Here is a 19,513-nt window from a genome sequence, read left to right as displayed (position 1 = left end):
GGCCAAAGAAAGAAAAGATGAGATGATTGCTGGGGAAAGCCCTCTGGAAAAGCAGGGACTTGAGGGGCGGGGAAAAATAGGAGAGGTAAAAGACAAGATGAAAGGTATTCCAGGCAAAGGGGAAGGACATAGAGTTTAGGTTGTTAGAGGGTAGAATAGAGCTTAGCATTAAGGTCCTTGGCACCATCCCCCCCCCCCAAATCATGCAGATGGGGAAACAGAAGCCTATATGGGAAGGGATCCTGATTCAACTGGAACACAAGATGATAAGAGTTTAGACCTGGAAGGTACTTCAGAGGCGATTTAGTCCAGCTCTCACCTTTTCCAAATGAGGAAACTGAGGTCCATAAACATTTAGTGACTTATCCAAGGTCTTATCCAATGGACAGCTAGGCAGTGCAGTAGATAGAGTGCCAGTCTTAGAATCAGGAAGACTCATCTTTCTGAATTCAAATCTAGCCTCAGACACTTACTAACTGTGTGATCCTGGGCAAATCACCTGTTTGCCTCAGTTTCCTCATCTGTAAAATGAGCTGGAGAAGGAAACAGCAAACCACTCCCATATCTTTGCCAAGAAACCCTCAACTGGGGTCACAAAGAGTCAGACACAACGAAACAACAACAAAACCCATGGTCACTCAGGGATTTCAACCTACACTCTTTGTCTCCAAAGCCAGCATGCCTTCCACTGTGGTAGGCAGCTTCCCTAGTACATAATGTGCTTGAAAGGAGAGAGTGAAACCCCTTTCAGGAACCAACCTGTTCCTTCTGCCCAGGAGCCTTTGAGGGGAGTCTTATCTTCTCCTTGGAGGATAGCTGGGTTAAACTAGAGAAAGCCTACCCCACCACCACACTCCCTCGGTGGCAGCCACTAGGTCTTCATTCAGTGTGAGCAAGCCTTACCCTTGTGTCTTGAGGAGGGCTGGCCTGGGGCTCAAAGATGTGGGGTCTGAAGCCAAGGAGAGCAGTTTGGAGATTGACCAGATCCCTGGGGAGGGCAGGCCTCACCCTCCCTCCCCTGGTCACTTGCTCGTGTGTTTTTGCCATTGGCTGTGTATGTATATGTGTCTATGTACACACACACACACACACACACACACACACACACACACATACACACACACACACACACATTGGCTCAAATTTTTTGGAGCTATTAAAAGGGGTAGTTGGTGGGGAGCAAATTGGTGGGGACAAAGGGAACATAACTCCAATCACCTAGCAGGCTCTGGAGATACTGATAACAAAGAATGACAATCCCTACTCTCATGAAATTTATGTTGGAATAGGGGAGACATTGAAGACAGATTGAACACAGATTGTTCCAAATCCTCAACGCAGCTATAGGTTTCAACCTTCTTTCAACGTCGATCTTTTCCCAAAATTTGTGGTGGTGAGGAGGAAGGTCTTGAGTTTAGAGTTTTGGTAGCAGAGTGGAGGATGCTAGATTGGAAGCTGGAGAACCCAGATTCTAGATCTAGATCTTACCACCAATATAAATCAGAATAGGTTATTTCTTTTTTATTCTGATCTTTAGTTTTAAAGTGAGGAGTCTCTTCTAAGCATACATTCTATAAACAAGGTATGAACTGGATTGTCAACCCTCACCACAATAAAATCAAGAGCTGGCCAGAGGGTGCCTGTCCATGAACCACAGTCCTTTACAAAACTGTCCACCCTCAGTCATTTGGAACACACAAACATGCCATGACCCCGCCTTCCATGCATTGCCAACTCTACAGGATCAGGGCCAATTAAAATCACTCTCCAAGAGGCACTGGCTCCACCTGGCAAGTTGCCAACTCAGTAAAAGAGGAAAAAACCACAGGCCCATGAGAACAGGGATGTTTGCTTTCTCAACTGCTAGCCAGACTTTCCTAAAGCTACACATTCCACCTTGGATTTAGAGTGGGAGGACCTGGGTTCAAATTCCACCTCTGCCATTTACTACCTATGTAACATTGGGCAAGTCACATATGCCCTTCTCTGGGCCTCGGTTTCTCCATCTGTAAAATGATGAGGCTGGAACAATTAGGGCTTCTCAACTTGGGGTCTGTGAACTTGTTTCTAATATTTTGAAATCTATATTTTGACATTATTGGTTTCTCTTGTAATCCTCTGCCCTTCATGAATTTTAAAAATTATTTTAAGATGGGGGCAGCTAGGTGGCGCAGTGGATGGAGCACCAGCCCTGGAGTCAGAAGGACCTGAATTCAAATCCGGCCTCAGACCAAACACTTGACACTCGCTAGCTGTGTGACCCTGGGCAAGTCACTTAACCCCAATTGCCTTAAAAAAATTATTCTAAGAAGTATTAGGTATTACCAGAGTACCAAAAGGAGCCACTACACAAAATATGTTAAGAGTCCTTGGTTTAGGTGGTTCTTAATTCCTAGGACAGCACCTACCTTGCAGGGTTATTGGGAGGATCAAATGAGATAGTATTTGTAAAGTGCTTCGCACAGTGCCTGGCACATAGTAGGTGCTGTATAAATGCTGGTTCCCTTCCCCTCAGCCCCATTCCGTACACTGTGGCACATGCTGTACCCGCCTTCATGGGAAAATGCCAACAAACTCCATTCCTTTGCCTTCCAGAAGGGTCCAGATCTCTTCAGATGCTTCAGGTCCTCTCTCTGACTGCCCTCCTTTCTGCTGCCGCCAGTCTCCCGGACCATCCATTCCCAACCATCTACCCCCATCCCATCCCTTGCAGCCTAGCTGAGCTTAAGTGACTCCTCAGATTCTTTACTCTGAGTCTTGGTAATGTTATCATCATCTGTATTAGCAACAAAGGCACAGTAGAAGGTTTCTAAAGATCAGAAAATGGAGCTTCAGAAGGGAGGGAGTGGGGCAGCCAGGGGCACGTGGCTAGCACTGATCGAATCCAGGATGTGGACCCACTCTTCCAACTTCTTCCAAGTTCAGTGTGTTTCTTCTACCCTCCCCCCCGCTATACTTCTGAGGATGACAATCTATGCTGAAGAGAGAGAAATAAGAGGGAAACATTCAGTGATAATGACTGCCTACCCCTAGTTATTGGTGAAGTGGAAGGTGCCCTGAAATGAGAGGCAGGGGACCCAAGTTTGGATAGGGACTCTTTGCTACTTATTACTGGCGTGAACTTGGACAAGTCACATCCCTTTTCTGAACCTCAGTTTCCTCTAAATTCAATGATCCCTCTTCCAAGGACTAGGGGAGGGAGCAAGCATAGAAGGACTCAGCCAGGCCAGATTGTCTTTATTTCTTCCTCTTTCCCAGGGACTCTGAACTAAGTCCTCAATGATGTTTTTCTTGATGTATGACAAAGCCTCCTTAAACTGGTCCCATCTTTACCCCAACCAGAGGGTATCAATTAAGCCCCTTCTGGCCCCCACCTATACAACAAACAAACCTACAAAGTTTAGAGTTAGAAAAAACCAGTTAGCCTAACCCTCTTATTTTATAGTTAGGGAAACTCAGGCACGGAATGGTGAAGCAATTTGCCTGAGGTCACCACAAAGGTAGTCAGTAGCAGAGCTGATTCTGAATCTTGTAGCGCTCTTTTCATGCACCAGGCTGTGTCTCCTTGGGGGTGAAGGAAGCACAGAAAGGAAGAGAATCCAACATCAGTTTCTTCTGTTCTGACAGCTATCCCTTTTCACTTCCCCCCACCACCTGCATGGAATATGGGAGTTCTTTTGGAGAGGAGGAGAGTTGATGGGAGAAATATCAGAGTTAGCATTTTCAAACATGTTTTATTCTTCCATAGGGGCTACAGGGCTCTCCCTGCCTCATCCGCAACTCACCCCATTAGATGCTGAGCTAGAAGGGAGTTGGTGGAGGAAGGGTAAAGCCAGTAAGAATACTCAGCTGGTGCTTCCTCTCTTCACATTCTCCTCCTCCCACTCACCCCCCACCCTTAAATACACACACATACTGAGCTAAGGAAGCCTCAGGAAAGACAATGGATTTGGAGTCAGGAGTAGGATTTAAATACTGGCTCATTTACTCTGACTTCGGGCAAGTTACTCTGTGAGCCTCGATTTCTCCTCAGAAAAGCTGTCTCTAAAGGTCCCTTCCAAATATAAATCTGTAATCTGAAGAATGGTCACAGAGCATGGTAGATGTGTAAAGAGATGAACTCTTAGCTGGCCGATTTAGGCATGAGAAGAAGACCTAAGCCTAGGGGCATGGGGACCCAGCACCGCAAAAGTGAAGGGAACAGTTTTTGGCACTTGGGAGTGATGGGAGCGGGTTGAAATCACTGGCTTCTGGATCTACTTGTCCCGTCCCCCCCGACTGCGGGACAGTAGTCTGGGAAAAGTCACTGTAGTTCCTTCTCAATGACATACCACTCAGGGAAGAAGGAATGAGGAGGGAAAAGCCACGGTGAGATAGATACAGGTCGGGGGGGGGAACAAGGGGAATGACAGATGGGTGAGGGAGCATAGGTACAGGGGACAGAAGCAGTGGAAAACAAAGCGGGAAGCAGAGAGAAGGTCCAAGGAAGGGGCCGGGGGTGTGGCAGACGGAGAAGGAAGGGAAGGAAGACCTGCAGGGGTAGAGGGCAGATACACGGAAGAGGGGCAGTGACACAAGGGAAGCCCCACGGAAGGAGCGGTGGTAGACACGGGAAGGGGCACTGAGGTGCAGCGGTGGATGCGGACAAAGAGGAAGCCCCGGGGGGGGAGTGGGGCGGCAGACACAGGGAAGTGTTACCGGAGACGCCGCAGAGGGGCATTTGGCAGACAGGGGGAGGGACTCTGGGGAAGCCCCAAGGCGAAGAGGAGAGATGAGGACCGCAGGCGCTGGTCACTTACCACCAAACCGAGGAGGGCGCAGACCCACAGGCACTTGAGGGTCGCCTCCATGGGGCCGGGAGCCCCTGCTCTTCTTTGCCCAACTTGGCTGCGGAGTGAGTTTGACCTGGGCTTGCCGGGGAGATGAAGCAGAGGTTCCTCTGGGCACCCTCGCCTTCTCCCGGGCTGCGCCTCTGGCCAGGGGAGGCAGAAGTGAGCCGATCGGGACGCCGACGGTTTTAAGGCTTCTCCAGTCTCGCTCCCCCGCCTTCCTCCCCCAGCTCTTCAGAGTGGGAGGACCCAAATGGGGGCTCGCCTGACGAACAGCGCGGTCGGCCAATGGAGTGTCGGAGTTGTGGGACTCCAGCCAATGGCCAGGGAGGGTGGGGCCTCCTTCTGGCAGGTACTGAGTGGGCAGGGCTCCCTCTCCTCCAAGGGACTGGGACTCCGGGATGGAGAAAGGGGAAAATGAGGAGGCCAAGGGAAGAATGGAGAGCGAAGGCTTCGTTGGTGCCTGCCCCCCAAGTGAGGGGTCCTTCAGCTCCGCGGCCAGACCAGCTCTCTTCCCAAGAGTTGCCCTAGGGCACGGTTGCTCCTGCCCTCCAACCCACCTTGGCCTCTGGAAGGGATCTTGGAACTCAGAACATGCAGTAGATGGTCAGAAATGAGAACCCTCCCCTAAGCTAAGGTTCCCAAATGACCCCAGACTGGACCCAATCTCTGACTCCCGACCCTGCTACGTCTTGCTGAGCCCCGGTCTGCTGACGTGCTGTAGAAACCATGGGATCGGGGTGGTGGGCGAATATCCTTTAACAGCCTGCACAGATGTCACCAGGAATCCAACCTCAGTTAGATGTAAATTGCTGAGAGACAAATTTCAGGATGGAATAGGAGAAAATATGTCCGAAAACGGAATGGGAAAGGTAGTGAGCTCCCCCCATCACTAAAGGTTTTCGAGGGGATGCTGAATGACCAGTTGATGGGAGTCACTGTAGAAGAGATCTGTGCTGTAGGAAAGGTTAGAAATTACCTCTGATATCTCTTTATTCTGTTGAGATTCTGTGATTTTTGTGATCCTAACACGAGTCCCTAGCCTCTGTGTCCGTAGCCCCTCTCTTTGATTGACTGGCTTCTTCCAGAACCTCACTTTAAGGAAGAGCACCCAGGCTTGCCTTGTCCCTTTCCTTCTTTGTTCCTTTCCCCACCCCCGACTCTTTTCAAATGAGATAACATTTGTAAAGCACTTAGTAAGGTGCTTGATAAATGCCTATTACCTTCCCCCCACCTCCCACCCCAGGCATCTGGTGTGCAGTAGATACAGCACCTGGACTGGAGTCAGGAAGACTCATTTTCCCAGGTTTAAATCTGGCCTCAAGCACTTACTAGCAATGTGACCCTGTTTGCCTCAGTTTCCTCATCTGTAAAATGAGCTAGAGAAGGAAATGGCAAACCACTCAAGTATCTTTGCCAAGAAGACCCTAAATGGGCTCACAAAGAGTCAGACAGGACCGAAGAATAATTCCCCCCCCCTTCAGCTTCCTTGTAGTGTTGGCTTCTTCCATTAGAATGTAAGCTCTCTGAGGGTAGGGACTGTCTTTCTACAGATATTTGTATTCCCAGTGCTTAGTACAGTTTCTGGCACGTTGTTTAATCCTTGCTGCTGCTTATCCCTCGTTTCCAAAGAAGACCAAGACTTCAGGGAGGTGATGCCACAACATGTGAGTGAACTGGATTTGAGTGAGGGATGGCTGTGCAAATGTTAATTGATTGACTGACCGGAACAAACAGACCCCTTGGTTCCTCTGCCTCCTTATTGCCTACTGAAATTTGGCCATAGATTCTGGCCAGCCAGCTCTGGCCACTGCCATCCCCTCACCTTGATGGGACCCTCAACATAACCCCCACCAGGCAACATAAGCCCTACCTCCTTTTCCGCTGCCAGGAAGGAGCAACACAGTGAATGGAGACATGAGAGATGGAGGAAGACAGGATTTCTTTAACCAAAAGTCTTGAGTCTTTACCAGCAAAAGGCAAAAGGAGACTTGATTAGAAAATTGTATTCTGATAAAGCTTTGGCTACAGTCGCCTCTGATCAGATTGAATGCAATGCATTTCCCTCACTGCAGCCCTGGGGAGCCCCTCTGTAATTTTATTGGCTGCATTAAGAGAGAGATTGGTAAGGGCCTAAAGCCAAGAGGGACTGGCTGGGGAGGACAGCAAGCTGAACCCAAACAGGGAACAGACTAGACTCTCAGTAGCTGCCAGGAACTGTAGAGAACATCAGGTCCAAACCCCTGTTTTACAGAGGAGGACATTGAGGCCCAGAGAGGGGACAGGGCTGGCCCCAAGGTCACCCAGCCAGTCAACGGCATGGCCAGGACTTAACCCCAGATCTGCTGACAATCAGGCCAGGGTTCTGTTTATCTTCATAACCACAACCTATATTTATGTGGCACTTTTAAGGTTTTCAAAGTGTTTCACCTATATTATCTTTATTTTATAGCAAAAGTAACTAAGGAAGATCAGAGGTTAAATGACTTGTCCAGCATCCCCCAGTGTCTGTGGCAGGATTCAAATGCAGGTCTTCCTGGCTCCAAGTCTCTAGCTCTGTCGATAGACAGGGCCGCCTCACCTACTGGTCTAGGAGTCAGAATAACTGGGATCATACCCTAAATCTAACACTTACTGGAACGTCACTTCCCTTCTCTGTCAAGTACAGTTTGATGATCTATGATCTCACGTGGGTGGGAACTCCCAAAGGTCTATGACTTAGGAGATAGGGTGTTACCTGAGGCATAAAATGTGGTTAAGAGGTAGTATTGGAACCTAGATTTCCCTGACTCATAAGCCCTGTGGCTACCTCCACAGGCCAATTCACTTGAAGGTATTAATGACCCATAAGGGAACCTGCTTCCTACATTGTAGGAGGATTTGTACTTTAAAGGTTTTTGTTCAGTTGTGTCTGATTCTTTGTGAACCCACGGAGTTTTCTTGGCAAAGAGACTGAAGTGGTTTGCCATTTCCTTCTCCAGTGGATTAAGGCAAACAGAAGTTAAGTGACTTGCCCCGGGTCACACAGCTGGTGAGTTTCTGAGGCTGGATTTGAACTCAGGCCTTCCTGCCTCCAGGCCCGATGCTCTGGCCACTGAACCACCTAGCTGCCTCTCTAAAGGTTGTTGTTGTTCAGTCTTGTCCAACTCTTCATAATCCCATTTGGGGTTTTCTTTGCAAAGATCCTGGAGTGGTTTACCATTTCCTTCTCCAGCTCATTTTACAGATGAGGAAACTAAGGCAAACCAGGTTAAGTGACTTGCTCAGGGTCACACAGGTAGTAAATGTTTGAGGCCTGATTTGAACTCAGGTCTTTGTAACTCCATGCCCCGTCTTCTTATCCCCTGCACCAGCTAGCTGCCCTCTTTAAAGGTTCAAACTCTTTAATTAAAGGACCAACCCTTTAATCCTGGGGCTTCAGCCAACAGATGGAGAAGGCATTTGGGAGATGGAGGTTGAGGTCTTCTCCAATCTCTTGAAATCACAAGTGGTTAGCTGTTTGTTTGTTTGTTTGTTTGTTTGTTTTTCTCTGCCCAGGGTTGGTCCCAAGATAGACAGAGCTGTTTCCCTATTATCTTACTCAGACTCAAAGGATCTGCATTCAAATCCTAACCCTGCCTGTTGCTAACTGTGTAACTAGGTGGGAAAATCACAAAACCTCACTGAACCCCATTTCATCTGTGTTGGTATTGTAAAAGGCATATTAATTATACTAAGAGCGAAGCAGCCTGGGTTCAAGTCCTGGTTTTAATATTCACTAGCCATATGACCTTGGGGCAAATCACTTAATATCTAAGCCTCAGTTTCCTTCTCTGTAAAATGGGGAGAGGTTAATACTTGCATTACCTACATCACGGGATATTATGAAGATCTATTGAGTTAATAAATGTGAAGGAAGCAGTAAAGCATCATATAAATGTCAGCTGCTGCTATTATTATGGTAACCCAAGTTTAGCATCCTCCAGTTCCCAGCCTCTCACTTCTGCTTTGAGAGAGCTGGCTGGCTAGGGAGAGCTAGTGGGTGTGAGAACACGAAGCTCGCTTTCTCTTCAATGTTCTGTGTCTCCTTTTGCCTGGGGGAGGGGCGGACCCTCACTTCTTGAGCTTCGGGCTACCCCTTGTTGGAAGGAGACTTCCATTTATTTAAGGGGGTGAAGGTCCCAACCTTCACCTTGACATTCACGTCCTCAATAAAGAATTTCCATTTATAGAGCAGTAAAACACTTTATAAACATGATCTCATTGGACCATCCCAAGAACCCTGGGAGGTAGATAATACAGGGGTTATTATTCCTATTTGATGGATGAGGAAACTAAAGCTCAGAGATGGGATCATTTAATGGTGTGTTATTATCTCCAATTTATAACTAGGGAAGCTGAAGCTAAGAAGAGAAGTGACTTGCCCAAGACCACATAGCAAATTAGTAGCAGGGTCAGGACTCCAAGTCAACTAGGTCAAGAGCCTTCTTAAACTGTATTTCAGTTTGTCCTTTCCCACTATCCTACATTCCCTAGTCCCAACTCTGCCCTTGACTATGTGACCCTGGGCAATCCCCTTAACCCAGGGGTGGGCAACCTGCATCTTCGAGGCCATATGTGGCCCTCTAGGTCTTCAAGTGCAGCTGATTCAGTCAAAGGTCTGCTCTTGAAGACCTAGATGGCCATATATAGCTTTGAGGTTGCAGGTTCCCGGCCCCTGCAACCCTTCTAGGAGGGATTAGTCCGTCAAACATTTTTTAAGCACCTACTATGTGCAGGGCACTGGGGATACCAAAAAAGGCAAAAGACAGTCCCTGCACTCATGGAGCTCAAGGCTAATGGAGGAGACAATATGAAACAACTACGTGCAAACAAGCTATATATAGGAAAAATTGGAAATAATCAACAGAGGGAAGGCTATAGAATGAAGGAGTATGGGAAAAGGCTTCCAGTAGAAGTGGACATTTTAGCTCACTCTTGAAGGAAGAATAGTGCCTCTTTCTATATCACTTTAAAGTTTACAAAGTGCTTTTTGCACAAGAAAGGTAAGTGCTTACCTTGCTGGAAGGAAGGTAAATCTCAGGATTCTTGTCCTTTTTTATGGATAGGGAAACTGAGGCCTTTTGTTGGTACGTCATTTTTTCAGCCATGTCCAACTCTCCATGGCCCCATTTGGGATTTTCTTGGTAAGACATTGGAGTGGTTTGCCATTTCCTTCTCCAGTTCATTTTACAGATGAGGAAACTGAGGCAAACAGGGTTAAGTGACTTGCCCAGGGTCATGCAGCTAGTAAGTGCCTAAGGCTGGATTTGAACTCAGGAAGATGGGTCTTCCTGACTCCAGGCCCTTAACTCTATCCAGTCACCCACCTAGCTGCCCCCAAATGAGGGCTAGAGAAATGAAATGATTTGTTCAAGGTTACATGACTTTTAAGGGTAGGAGATAGGCTAAAAATCTAGGTCCCCTGACTTCAAGACTTCAAACATAATGTTTTTTCCCCTGAACAGTGGAGCCACAGACATCTAATCCCAACTCAACAGATTCCCCACCCCCACCCAGTGCCCAACAGTACTGAAGACAGCTCTGCCAGGCTCTATCACTTATTAGCTATATGGCCCTGGACAAGTCACTTGCCTCTCTGAACCTCAGTTTCTTCTTCTGCAACAAAATGAAGGGGTGTACCAGATGATCTCCTCCTACTTCTAAATCTATGACTTCTCTGGTCCTCAGTTTTCCCATCTAAAAAATAAGGCTAATCATTCTTGTCCTGCCAGGCAATCACTATGAAAACTGTCAAATGCTTTAGAAACGGGAGCAGCAGGGTTGTCAGAGGAGAAAATGTAAGTCTGCATATTGAAGATCTTTGAAATCATAAAGAAAGGATTAAAAAAAAATGGAAGGGGGTGGGGCAATGCTAATCACCAAATTGTTATTCCCTTTCAAGGAACTCATTTACATCCTCAGTCAACAAGAGTTATTAAGGGGCCAGATGCCTGGCTAGAGATCTGTCTGGCTTCTGAGTCCAGAGGACTTGGGTTCAGGTCCCACTTTTGACCCATCCTGGCTGTACACATATTTGCCCTGGTGACCCTGGGCAAATAACCCTACCTCTCAGTGCCCTGGGGAATTCACTAAGACCAGAAAGTCCTAATGTGCATCCCTAGAGGAAATTCCTTCCTAGAAGCTCCCTATATGGATAAAATCACAAGTCTGATTTTTTTTTTAATGCCAGATTAGGAGTGGGAGTGATAGAGGAAGGATGATATAAAGACAAAAATGAAATAAGCCCTGCCTTCCTGGAGCTTATGCTGAATCGGGGGGGATGACCCATTCACATTTAATTATTTAGCATGTGTATATGTATATATTCATTCATATGTACAGGGTGTCCCAAAAGTCTAAGAGCAGCTTAAAACTATACTAAGACTTTTAGAATACCCTGAATATATACACATGTCTATGTCTGTGTCTATATCTATGACTATGACTATGTCTATGTCTATGTCTGTATCTATGACTATGTCTATGTACATGTATATGTACAGTTATCTCTTCCACATTATGGAGGTTAGGAACACAATGATTTGGAAAATCCATGTAAAATTTTTGGCCCTCCCTTCATACCAGAGAAGAAGGCTGAATTTTTTTCTTTTTCTTTTATGGGGTATTTAAAATACCTTATTGTAAAATTTGGGTTAAGTATTTGGTCATAGGCTCCATGTTGTCTGAGGTTTCTGCAAAATGCCCCAAAAAGTTTCCATTTAATTTCTTATACCAACCCAGGATATATCAAAATGATGGGGAAAGTTGTGATGTGGAAGGGATAACTGTATAAGCATATATTACTTTGTTGTTGAGTCACTTTCAGTTGTATCCAACTTTTTGTGACCCCATTTGGGGTTTTCTCGGCAAAGATACTGGAGTGGTTTGCCATTTCCTTCTCCAGATCATTTTACAGATGAGGAAACTGAGGCAAACAGGGTTAAGTGACTTGCCAGGGTCACATAAGTATCAGGCCAGATTTGAACTCAAGAAAATGAGCCTTCCTGACTCCAGGCCCCACATTCTATCTACTGCCACCTAGCTGCCCATGTATATGCATATGCATATGTGCATGCATATACATACACATGTATGACATGCACATGTATGTACACATATATGTGTGCACATGATTCTGTATGTGTACATATATGAACAAAGCTCTTAATAAGACAGTGTCCTAAACCAGAAGAATGCTTTGGGATTGACATGGGTTTTAGACATTCATTCATTCATTCAAACATATAAGGCCTTAGGGAACTGTGCAGTGATTTGCCTTCAATTTTCCTACCAACCTCTACTTTGAATTCCTGCAGAAGGTCATAGATTGAAAGGAATGTCAGAGGCCATATAGTCCAGCTCCATTTTACAGATGAGCAAATTGAGGCACAGTTGGGGAAGGGTCTGGCCCAAGGCCATGCAGCTGATAATGGGAACTCAGGTCCTCTAACTCTAAAACCAGTATTCTTCTTTCTGTATGACATCCTTCACCACTGTGAGAATATAAAGGAAATGCTCAGGAAAGGGAACCCCCTCCCACTAGATTTCAGTTCAATCCTCCATGTTTTTCCTGAGTCACCTGTGCACCAAACCCAGTGATCAATTAGCTGTTCTAAGAGTAATATTCCTAAAATATAACTTTGATCATCTCAGTAACTTGCTTAAGAGTCCCCAAGTCTGTCCTTCAAATGGTCAAGGGGAGGAAGTCACTCTGGTGTGGTGGAAAGACCTTTCTTTTAATTATGATTCTGCCGCAATGTGTAACTTTGGAAAGGTCACTTCTGCTTTCTAGGCCTCAATTTCCTAATCTACAAAATGAGATTTGAACCAGCTGGTCACTAAAGTCCCTTTCACTCTTAACAATCTCTGTTCTATGTTCTAAGAGTTTTTCTTCCTCTTATCATTTAACTTAACAGTTAACATGTTAACCCTTAACATCCTGAAGGACCTGCCCCTCCCCCTGCCCCAGCTCTGAGGTTCTGTGCTCTCTTTTCTAAGATCCTTGGTGGCTCTGGTATTCTGAGTTCTATGTTCTAGGGTCCCTCTCAGCTTTCACAGTCTGTGTTCTCTGTTCTCTGGGCCTCACTTTGCTTCTCTGTTAGGATAAAGGAGTTAGGATGGATGACCTCTGACATTCTTTCCAGCTCTAAACCAATGACCTTGTTTAGGAAGGTAGGAAAATTGGAGACAAATCAGCCTCCCTAGAGTTTCCCGAGGCCTTAAACAGTGGGCTTTATTAAATGATTGAATGAATCAATGAAGGTCCCTCTGTCCTAAGACCCCTCCCAGCTCTGATGCAGAGTTCTATGTTCTAAGGCCCCTTCTAGCTCTGACATCCTATGATCTCTGTTCTAAGTCGTTTCCTAGCTCTGATAGCTGATATTCTATATTCTAATGTCACCTTCAGCTCTCACAGTCTGTTCCCTTTTCTTTCTTTTTAAAAAATAATTAATATTTTGTCTTTCCCCAATTACATGTAAAAACAATTTCAATATTTGTTTTTAAAATTTTTTAAATTTCAAATTCTCTCCTCTCCCCCTTTTCCTCTCCCCTTCATTGAGAAGGCAAGCAATTTGATGTAGGTTATACATGTGTAGTCATGCAAAACATATTTCCATGTTAGTCATATTATAAAAGGAAACACAGATGAAAAAAACCAAGAAAAATAAAGTAAAGAAGAAGTATGCTTCGATCTGTATTCAGATTCCATCAGTTCTCTGGAGATGGACAGCATTTTTCATTATAAGTCCTTCAGAGATGTCTTGGGTCATTGGATTGCTGAGAATAGCTAAGTCGTTCACAGTCAATCATGATTACAACATTGCTGTTACTGTGCACAGTGTTCTCCTGGTTCTGCTTGTTTCACTTTGCATCAGTTTGTGTAAGTTTTTCCAGGTTTTTATGAGAGCATCCTGTTGGTCATCATTTTTTATAGAATAATAGTATTCCATCATAATCATATACAACAACTTGCTCAGCCATTCCCTAGCTGATGGCCATCCCCTCAATTTTCAATTCTTTACCATCACTAAAAGAGCTGCTATAAATATTTTTGTACATAAAGCTCCTATTCCTTTTTTCTTGGACAAATACATGGTTTTATAGTCCTTTGGGTATAGTTCCAAATTGCTCTACAGAATGGTTGAATTAGTATATAACTTCACCAACAGTGTAGGAATATAAACGATTCAACCTTGTTGAATCCCTTATGATTCTCTTTCTTGTTTCCTTTCTTATGCTTCTCTTGAGTCTTATATTTGAAAGTCAATTTCTTTATTCAGTTCTGGTCTTTTCATCAGGAATGCTTGAAAATCCTCTCTTTCATTGAATAGCTGTTTTTTCTCCTGAAGGATTATACTTAGTTTTGCTGGGTAGGTGATTCTTGGTTGTAATCCTAGCTTTTTTGCCCTCTGGAATATCATACCAAGCCCTCCTTTAAGGCAGAAGCTGCTAAATCAGTTATCCTGACTGAGGCTCCACAATATTTAAATTGTTTCTTTTCAGTTGCTTGCAATATTTTCTCCTTGACCTGGGAGCTCTGGAATTTGGCTAAAATATTCCTGAGAATTTTCATTTTGGAATGTCTTTCAAGAAGTGATCAATAGATTCTTTCAATTTCTATTTTACCCTCTGGTTCTAGAATATGAGGGCAGTTTTCCTTGATAACTTCTTGAAATATGATGTTTAGGCTTTTTTTGATCATGGCTTTCAGGTAGCCTGATAATTCTTAAATTATCTCTCCTGGATCTATTTTCCAGGGCAGTTGTTTTTCCAATGAGATATTTCACATTTGCTTCTACTTTTTTCATTCTTTTGATTTTGTGTTATTGTTTCTTGGTGTATTATGGAGTCATTAGCTTCCACTTACCCAATTCTAATTTTTATTTTCTTTATTTAGCTTTTGTGCCTCTTTTCTATTTGGCCAATTCTGCTTTTTAAGGAGTTCTTTTCTTCAGTGACGTTTTGTATATCTTTTTACATTTGGCCAATTCTGTTTTTCAAGGCATTCTTCTCTTCATTGAATTTTTGTGCTTCTTTTACCATTTGTCCTATATTTTGTTTTTTTAAGGTGTTATTTTCTTCAGTGATTTTTATGTCTCCTTTACCAAATTATTGACTCTTCTTTCATGATTCTCTTGCATCACTCTCTTTTCTCTTCCTAATTTTTCCTCTACCTCTCTTACTTGATTATTAAGATCCTTTTTCAATTCTTGTGTAGCCTAAGACCAATTCATAGTTCTCTTTGAGACTTTGGATGTAGCAGTTTTGACTTTGTTGTCTTCTGAGTTTGTGTTTTGGTCTTCTCTGTCACCATAAAAACTCCTTTCTTTCTTTCTTTCTTTCTTTCTTTCTTTCTTTCTTTCTTTCTTTCTTTCTTTCTTTCTTTCTTTCAGGATGAAGTAACTTGCTCAGCATCACACAGCTAGTAAGTGTCAAGTATCTGAGGTCAGACTTGAACTCAGGTCTTCCTGAGTCCAGGCCCAGTACTCTATCCACTGCGCCATCTAGCTGCCCCCCATAGTAACTTTCTATAGTCAGGATCTTTTCTGCTGTTTGCCTATTTTTCCAGCCTATTCCTTGACTTTTAACTTTATGCTTCTGGAGTGGAGGGGACATTGTTCCAAGCTTCTGGGGGTTTTTTTTTGTGTGTGTATCTGTTTTCAAAGATAATTCTGTGAACCTGTAAGTTTTCAGTTCTTCCAAGGTGTTATGATCTAAGGAGAGATAGATGGCCTGTGCCTTGGCCTGTGAGTGACCATAAGCACTCTTTTCCTCCCTGGATCTGTGGTCCCAGCTTGCCTGTGTACTAGTGCTCTTCCTTGCCCTGGGACTGAGACCCAGGACTGTGACCCAGATCCAAGTACGGGCAATGTGATAGAGTTCTGCCCCCAGTGCCAGCTAAGGGACCCCCGTAATCTCCTTCTGACAAGTTATCTGAGCCCCTTACTGTCTGTGAGCTGAGAGGTCCAGAGACCCCCACTGCCACCACTGATTAAGTAGCCCTGAAGGCCTACTGCTGCTTTGCTGGGGCATGGCCTGTGCTGGACTGTGCTCCACTCTCACCTAGGAGCAGTAGACCTTTCCTACTAAACTTCTAAGTTGACTTGGCCTGGAAAATTGTTTTGCCCCATCTGAGAGTTCAGGCAAGTCCTTGCCTTTTCTCTGCCATCTTAACTCTGCTCCCATGTTCTCTTTTCTAAGGTTTCCCCCCAAATTCCCACTCCACCAGGCCTGATATTCTATGTTCTCTGTTCTAAGGCCTCTCTCAGCTGTGACATTCTGTGCTGTAGGTGCTCAAGTGATAGATTTTGTGGTGTACACAATATGCTTGGAGAAGAAAGATCATTTTGGGCTTGGGGCAGTCAAGAAAAGCTTCCCAGAGGACCTGAGACTTGTTCAGACATTCTGAAGGACAGGTGGAATTTAGTGCAGAAGAGATGGGCAACCAGAAGGATGTTGCCAGCTGCTTGTTGGCAGAAATGTGTTAGCATGAGTACCTCAAGGAGCTTGCTAATGGACAGGTGGGTCCAGCCCAGATACCAGCAGGGGTCATTCTCAGCCATTTGGATAATGCATCACGAGGAGGGGAGGAGAACTCCATGTCTGAGATCTCGGAAGAGTCTGCCAGCAGACCTTGGGAAGAAGCAGAACCTTCAAACCTTGCTTAGAGGGACCCAGCTATACCCTTCCCCATCTCCCTCTGTCACTTAGCATGTGTGTATCCTTGAGCAAATCTGTTTCCCACTCTGACCTCAGCTTCCTCACCTGTAAAATTAGGAGATCGGGCTAGATGAGTGGTTCTCAAACTTTTCAGTCTCAGGACCCTTTTACACTCTTAAAAATCATTGAGGACCACTCCCCCCTGCCCCTTACCAAGAACTTTTGCTTATATGGGTTATATCTATCAACGTTGACCATATTAGAAATAAAAACATCCTAGTTCACTTAGGTTAGGATTCCCTGGACATCTTGAGAGCTGCTAGACCAGATGATCTTTTAGGACCCTTACAGCCATAAATGAAGAAATGGGGGAAAAACTCAAACATTTATTCCATGTTTTCTGTGTGCTAAGTGTTGAGTACATATACAAATATAGAAGCCAAGACAGCCACTGCCCTCAAGGAGCTTATATTCTAATACAGAGAGACAATACACATATAAAAGTAGTGACCAGGGAGAGATATTTTGGTTTACAAAATTACAGAAATAGTAAGTGAAGACATGGGGTAATAGATTGACCTGTCTTCTCCAGTAGCAATGGTAGTATTGATTGGATTTTGCTTCTAAACGGGGGGGGGGGGGTGGAGGGCAGAATTGAGGGAAGTGGGGGGTACCTAGGAGGATAAATGAGTTGTGACAGTATGATTGGTGAGGAGATAAAAGATGGTTAGGGAGTAAAGGGGAGCATGACTGGAGCTGTCTAGATCTCATGGCCATGTGCACTCATCATTGCAGGGGTGGGGAATGGGGGAGGAGAGCAGGGTGAGAGGGCTGAAGCTGAAAGGGTTAAATCCTCCAGGCCATGATCTGTGGTCCAGAAGGATTCTGGAAACTCTTGAAGTCATTATGAACTCAATTATTCTACCAGTAACACCAGAAAGTACTTTAGGACCCTGCTTTAATACATCTTGCTGCCAGCCCATACCCAGGCTGTGGGGATGCCCTCTTCCTTTAGATAAAAACCAGCTGGGGCATTTAGCCAGGGGTTACTAATTACAGGAGGAATTGAAGTAAGAATATGAAGTGATTGAAGTAATAACAACAGCTGTCATTTCTACAGCCCTTTAAGGTTTGTAAAGCAGTTTTCCCATAACAAGACTGTAAGATAGCCAGTGCAGTAATTATTGTCCCTCTTTTATAGCTAAGCAAACAGAGGCTTGGGAAGTTCTGTGTCTGGTGGGTGTCAATACTGGGATGTGAACCCATCTACAGCTCCCTTGTCTTCTGAATCCTCTGCAGTTTCCACCCGACTAATCTTCCCTGGGTAATGCTGACCAACTACTTCTTCTCCTCCCATGCTTTAAATCATGCCAATTCAGTCCACTGCAAAATCGAGCCATCTCTCACCATCTGGTCCCTTCTTACTGTACACCAGCCCTATTCATCTTTTACTGGCTGTCACAATCCCCAAAAGAGCAGTTCTAGACTTTTTTAAGCCCTAAACCCTCCTCCCTCTCCTCTATCACAATGGTCTCCAGCATAGTCTCAGTCATCTTCCTAAGTCACTGCTATGATTTTATATCTCTCCTAATCAAAAACCTTCAATGGCTCCCTATTGCTTACCAGATAAAGTAAAAATTTTTACACCTGGCATTTAAGGCCACAGTCTGGCTCCAACCTACCTCTCCAGCCTTACCTCATGCCAGTCTCCTTTATAAACTCTATGTTCCACTCAAATTGAACTTGTTCTGCTTTCTCCAATCTTGGTACCTTTGCTTTCATTGTGTACCATGCTTAGAATGGATTCCCTCCCAATCACCATAAGTTGAAGTCCCGCCCTTCTTTCAAGACCCAGGTCAGATGCCACCTCCTATAGGAAGTCCTCTCTGACCCTTCCAGGTAAAAGTAGTCCCTCCCTCCACAAATTTCTCATAGCATTTCTCTGGAACCTCTCCTCTTCCCTTGTCTTACTCTCCTTTGAATCCTATTTGTCTAGTTTGAATTAAAATACCTAGTCATATGTGCTTTTCCAGTGAAGTTGACTTTGATTCTTGACAAAATTATAGAACTTATTATTAAAAGAGTGGTCAATAAAAAGGAAATTAGTCACAAACAGTCCACAAAGCATCATCAAGAACAAAACAAACAAACAAAAACAACTTTCAAGAAGGAATCACTTCATGTATTGTCTTTGTGTCTTCATCGAGTCACACAGTAGGCATTGACACATAGTAGGTGCTTAATAAATGAATGTTGATTGATTGATTGAATAAGATATGCCAGATTAACCTCATTTTCTATTTTGACAGGGTTAGTAGGCAAATAGATCAAAGGGTTGTGATAGAGAGTGTTTACCTAGATTTTAGGAAAACATTTGACAAAATCTCCACAGTTATTCTTGTAAACGGAAGAGATGTGGGCCAGGTGATAGTATTATCAGGAGGATTCAAGAATGATTGAATGGCTAGACCCAAAAAATACTTGTGAATGGTTTGGTGGTGACTTAGAAGTGGAATTCCCCAGGGGTCTGTGCTTAACCCTGCTGTATTTAATAATTTTATCAGTGAGCTGGAAAAAAGCATGCTTATCATAGTTACAAAGGACTTGAAGTTAGGAGGAACAGCTAAGATGTTAACAGTAGAGTCAAGAACCAAAAAAATCTCAGTGAGGGATAAGGGAATAAGCGTTTATATAGTGCCTACTATGAACCAGACACGATGCTAATCACGTCACAAATATTATCTCCTTTGATCCTCACAACAATATTTTGAGGTAGGTGCTATTATTGACATTTTTTCAGGTGAGGAAACTGAGTCAGATAGAAGTGAAGTGATTTACCCAGGATCGCACAGCTAGTAAGCATCAGAAATTAGTTTTGAACTCTGATCATCCTGACTCCAGGACCAGCACTCTATCCACTGTACTACCTGGCTGCCAACAGGTTAGAGTATTAGATCAAATCTAATATGATGAAATTTAGTAAGACTAGTTATAAAATCCTA

The 19,513-nt window shown here is 44.3% G+C and overlaps 1 protein-coding gene across 2 annotated transcripts in view; it reads right to left on the bottom strand.

The window, feature by feature from the left end:
• Positions 1-5,037, bottom strand: part of VIPR1 (vasoactive intestinal peptide receptor 1) — an 88,136-nt gene extending 83,099 nt beyond the window's left edge. Inside the window, exon 1 of one of the 2 annotated variants that reach the window (XM_020999207.2) lies at positions 4,800-5,037. In XM_020999207.2, coding sequence (XP_020854866.1) covers positions 4,800-4,850 — 51 coding nt within the window. In that variant the 5' untranslated portion in view covers positions 4,851-5,037. The remainder of the gene's footprint in view (positions 1-4,799) is intronic. The other variant, XM_020999208.2, reaches the window with a different exon arrangement.
• Positions 5,038-19,513: the final 14,476 nt, after the last annotated feature.

Source organism: Phascolarctos cinereus, unplaced genomic scaffold (genome assembly GCF_003287225.1).
Source record: "Phascolarctos cinereus isolate Bilbo 61053 unplaced genomic scaffold, phaCin_HiC Scaffold_4;HRSCAF=312, whole genome shotgun sequence".
Classification (NCBI taxonomy): domain Eukaryota; kingdom Metazoa; phylum Chordata; class Mammalia; order Diprotodontia; family Phascolarctidae; genus Phascolarctos; species Phascolarctos cinereus.
Note: the sequence above shows the minus strand (reverse complement) of the source record. Positions and strands in the feature narration are given on the sequence as shown.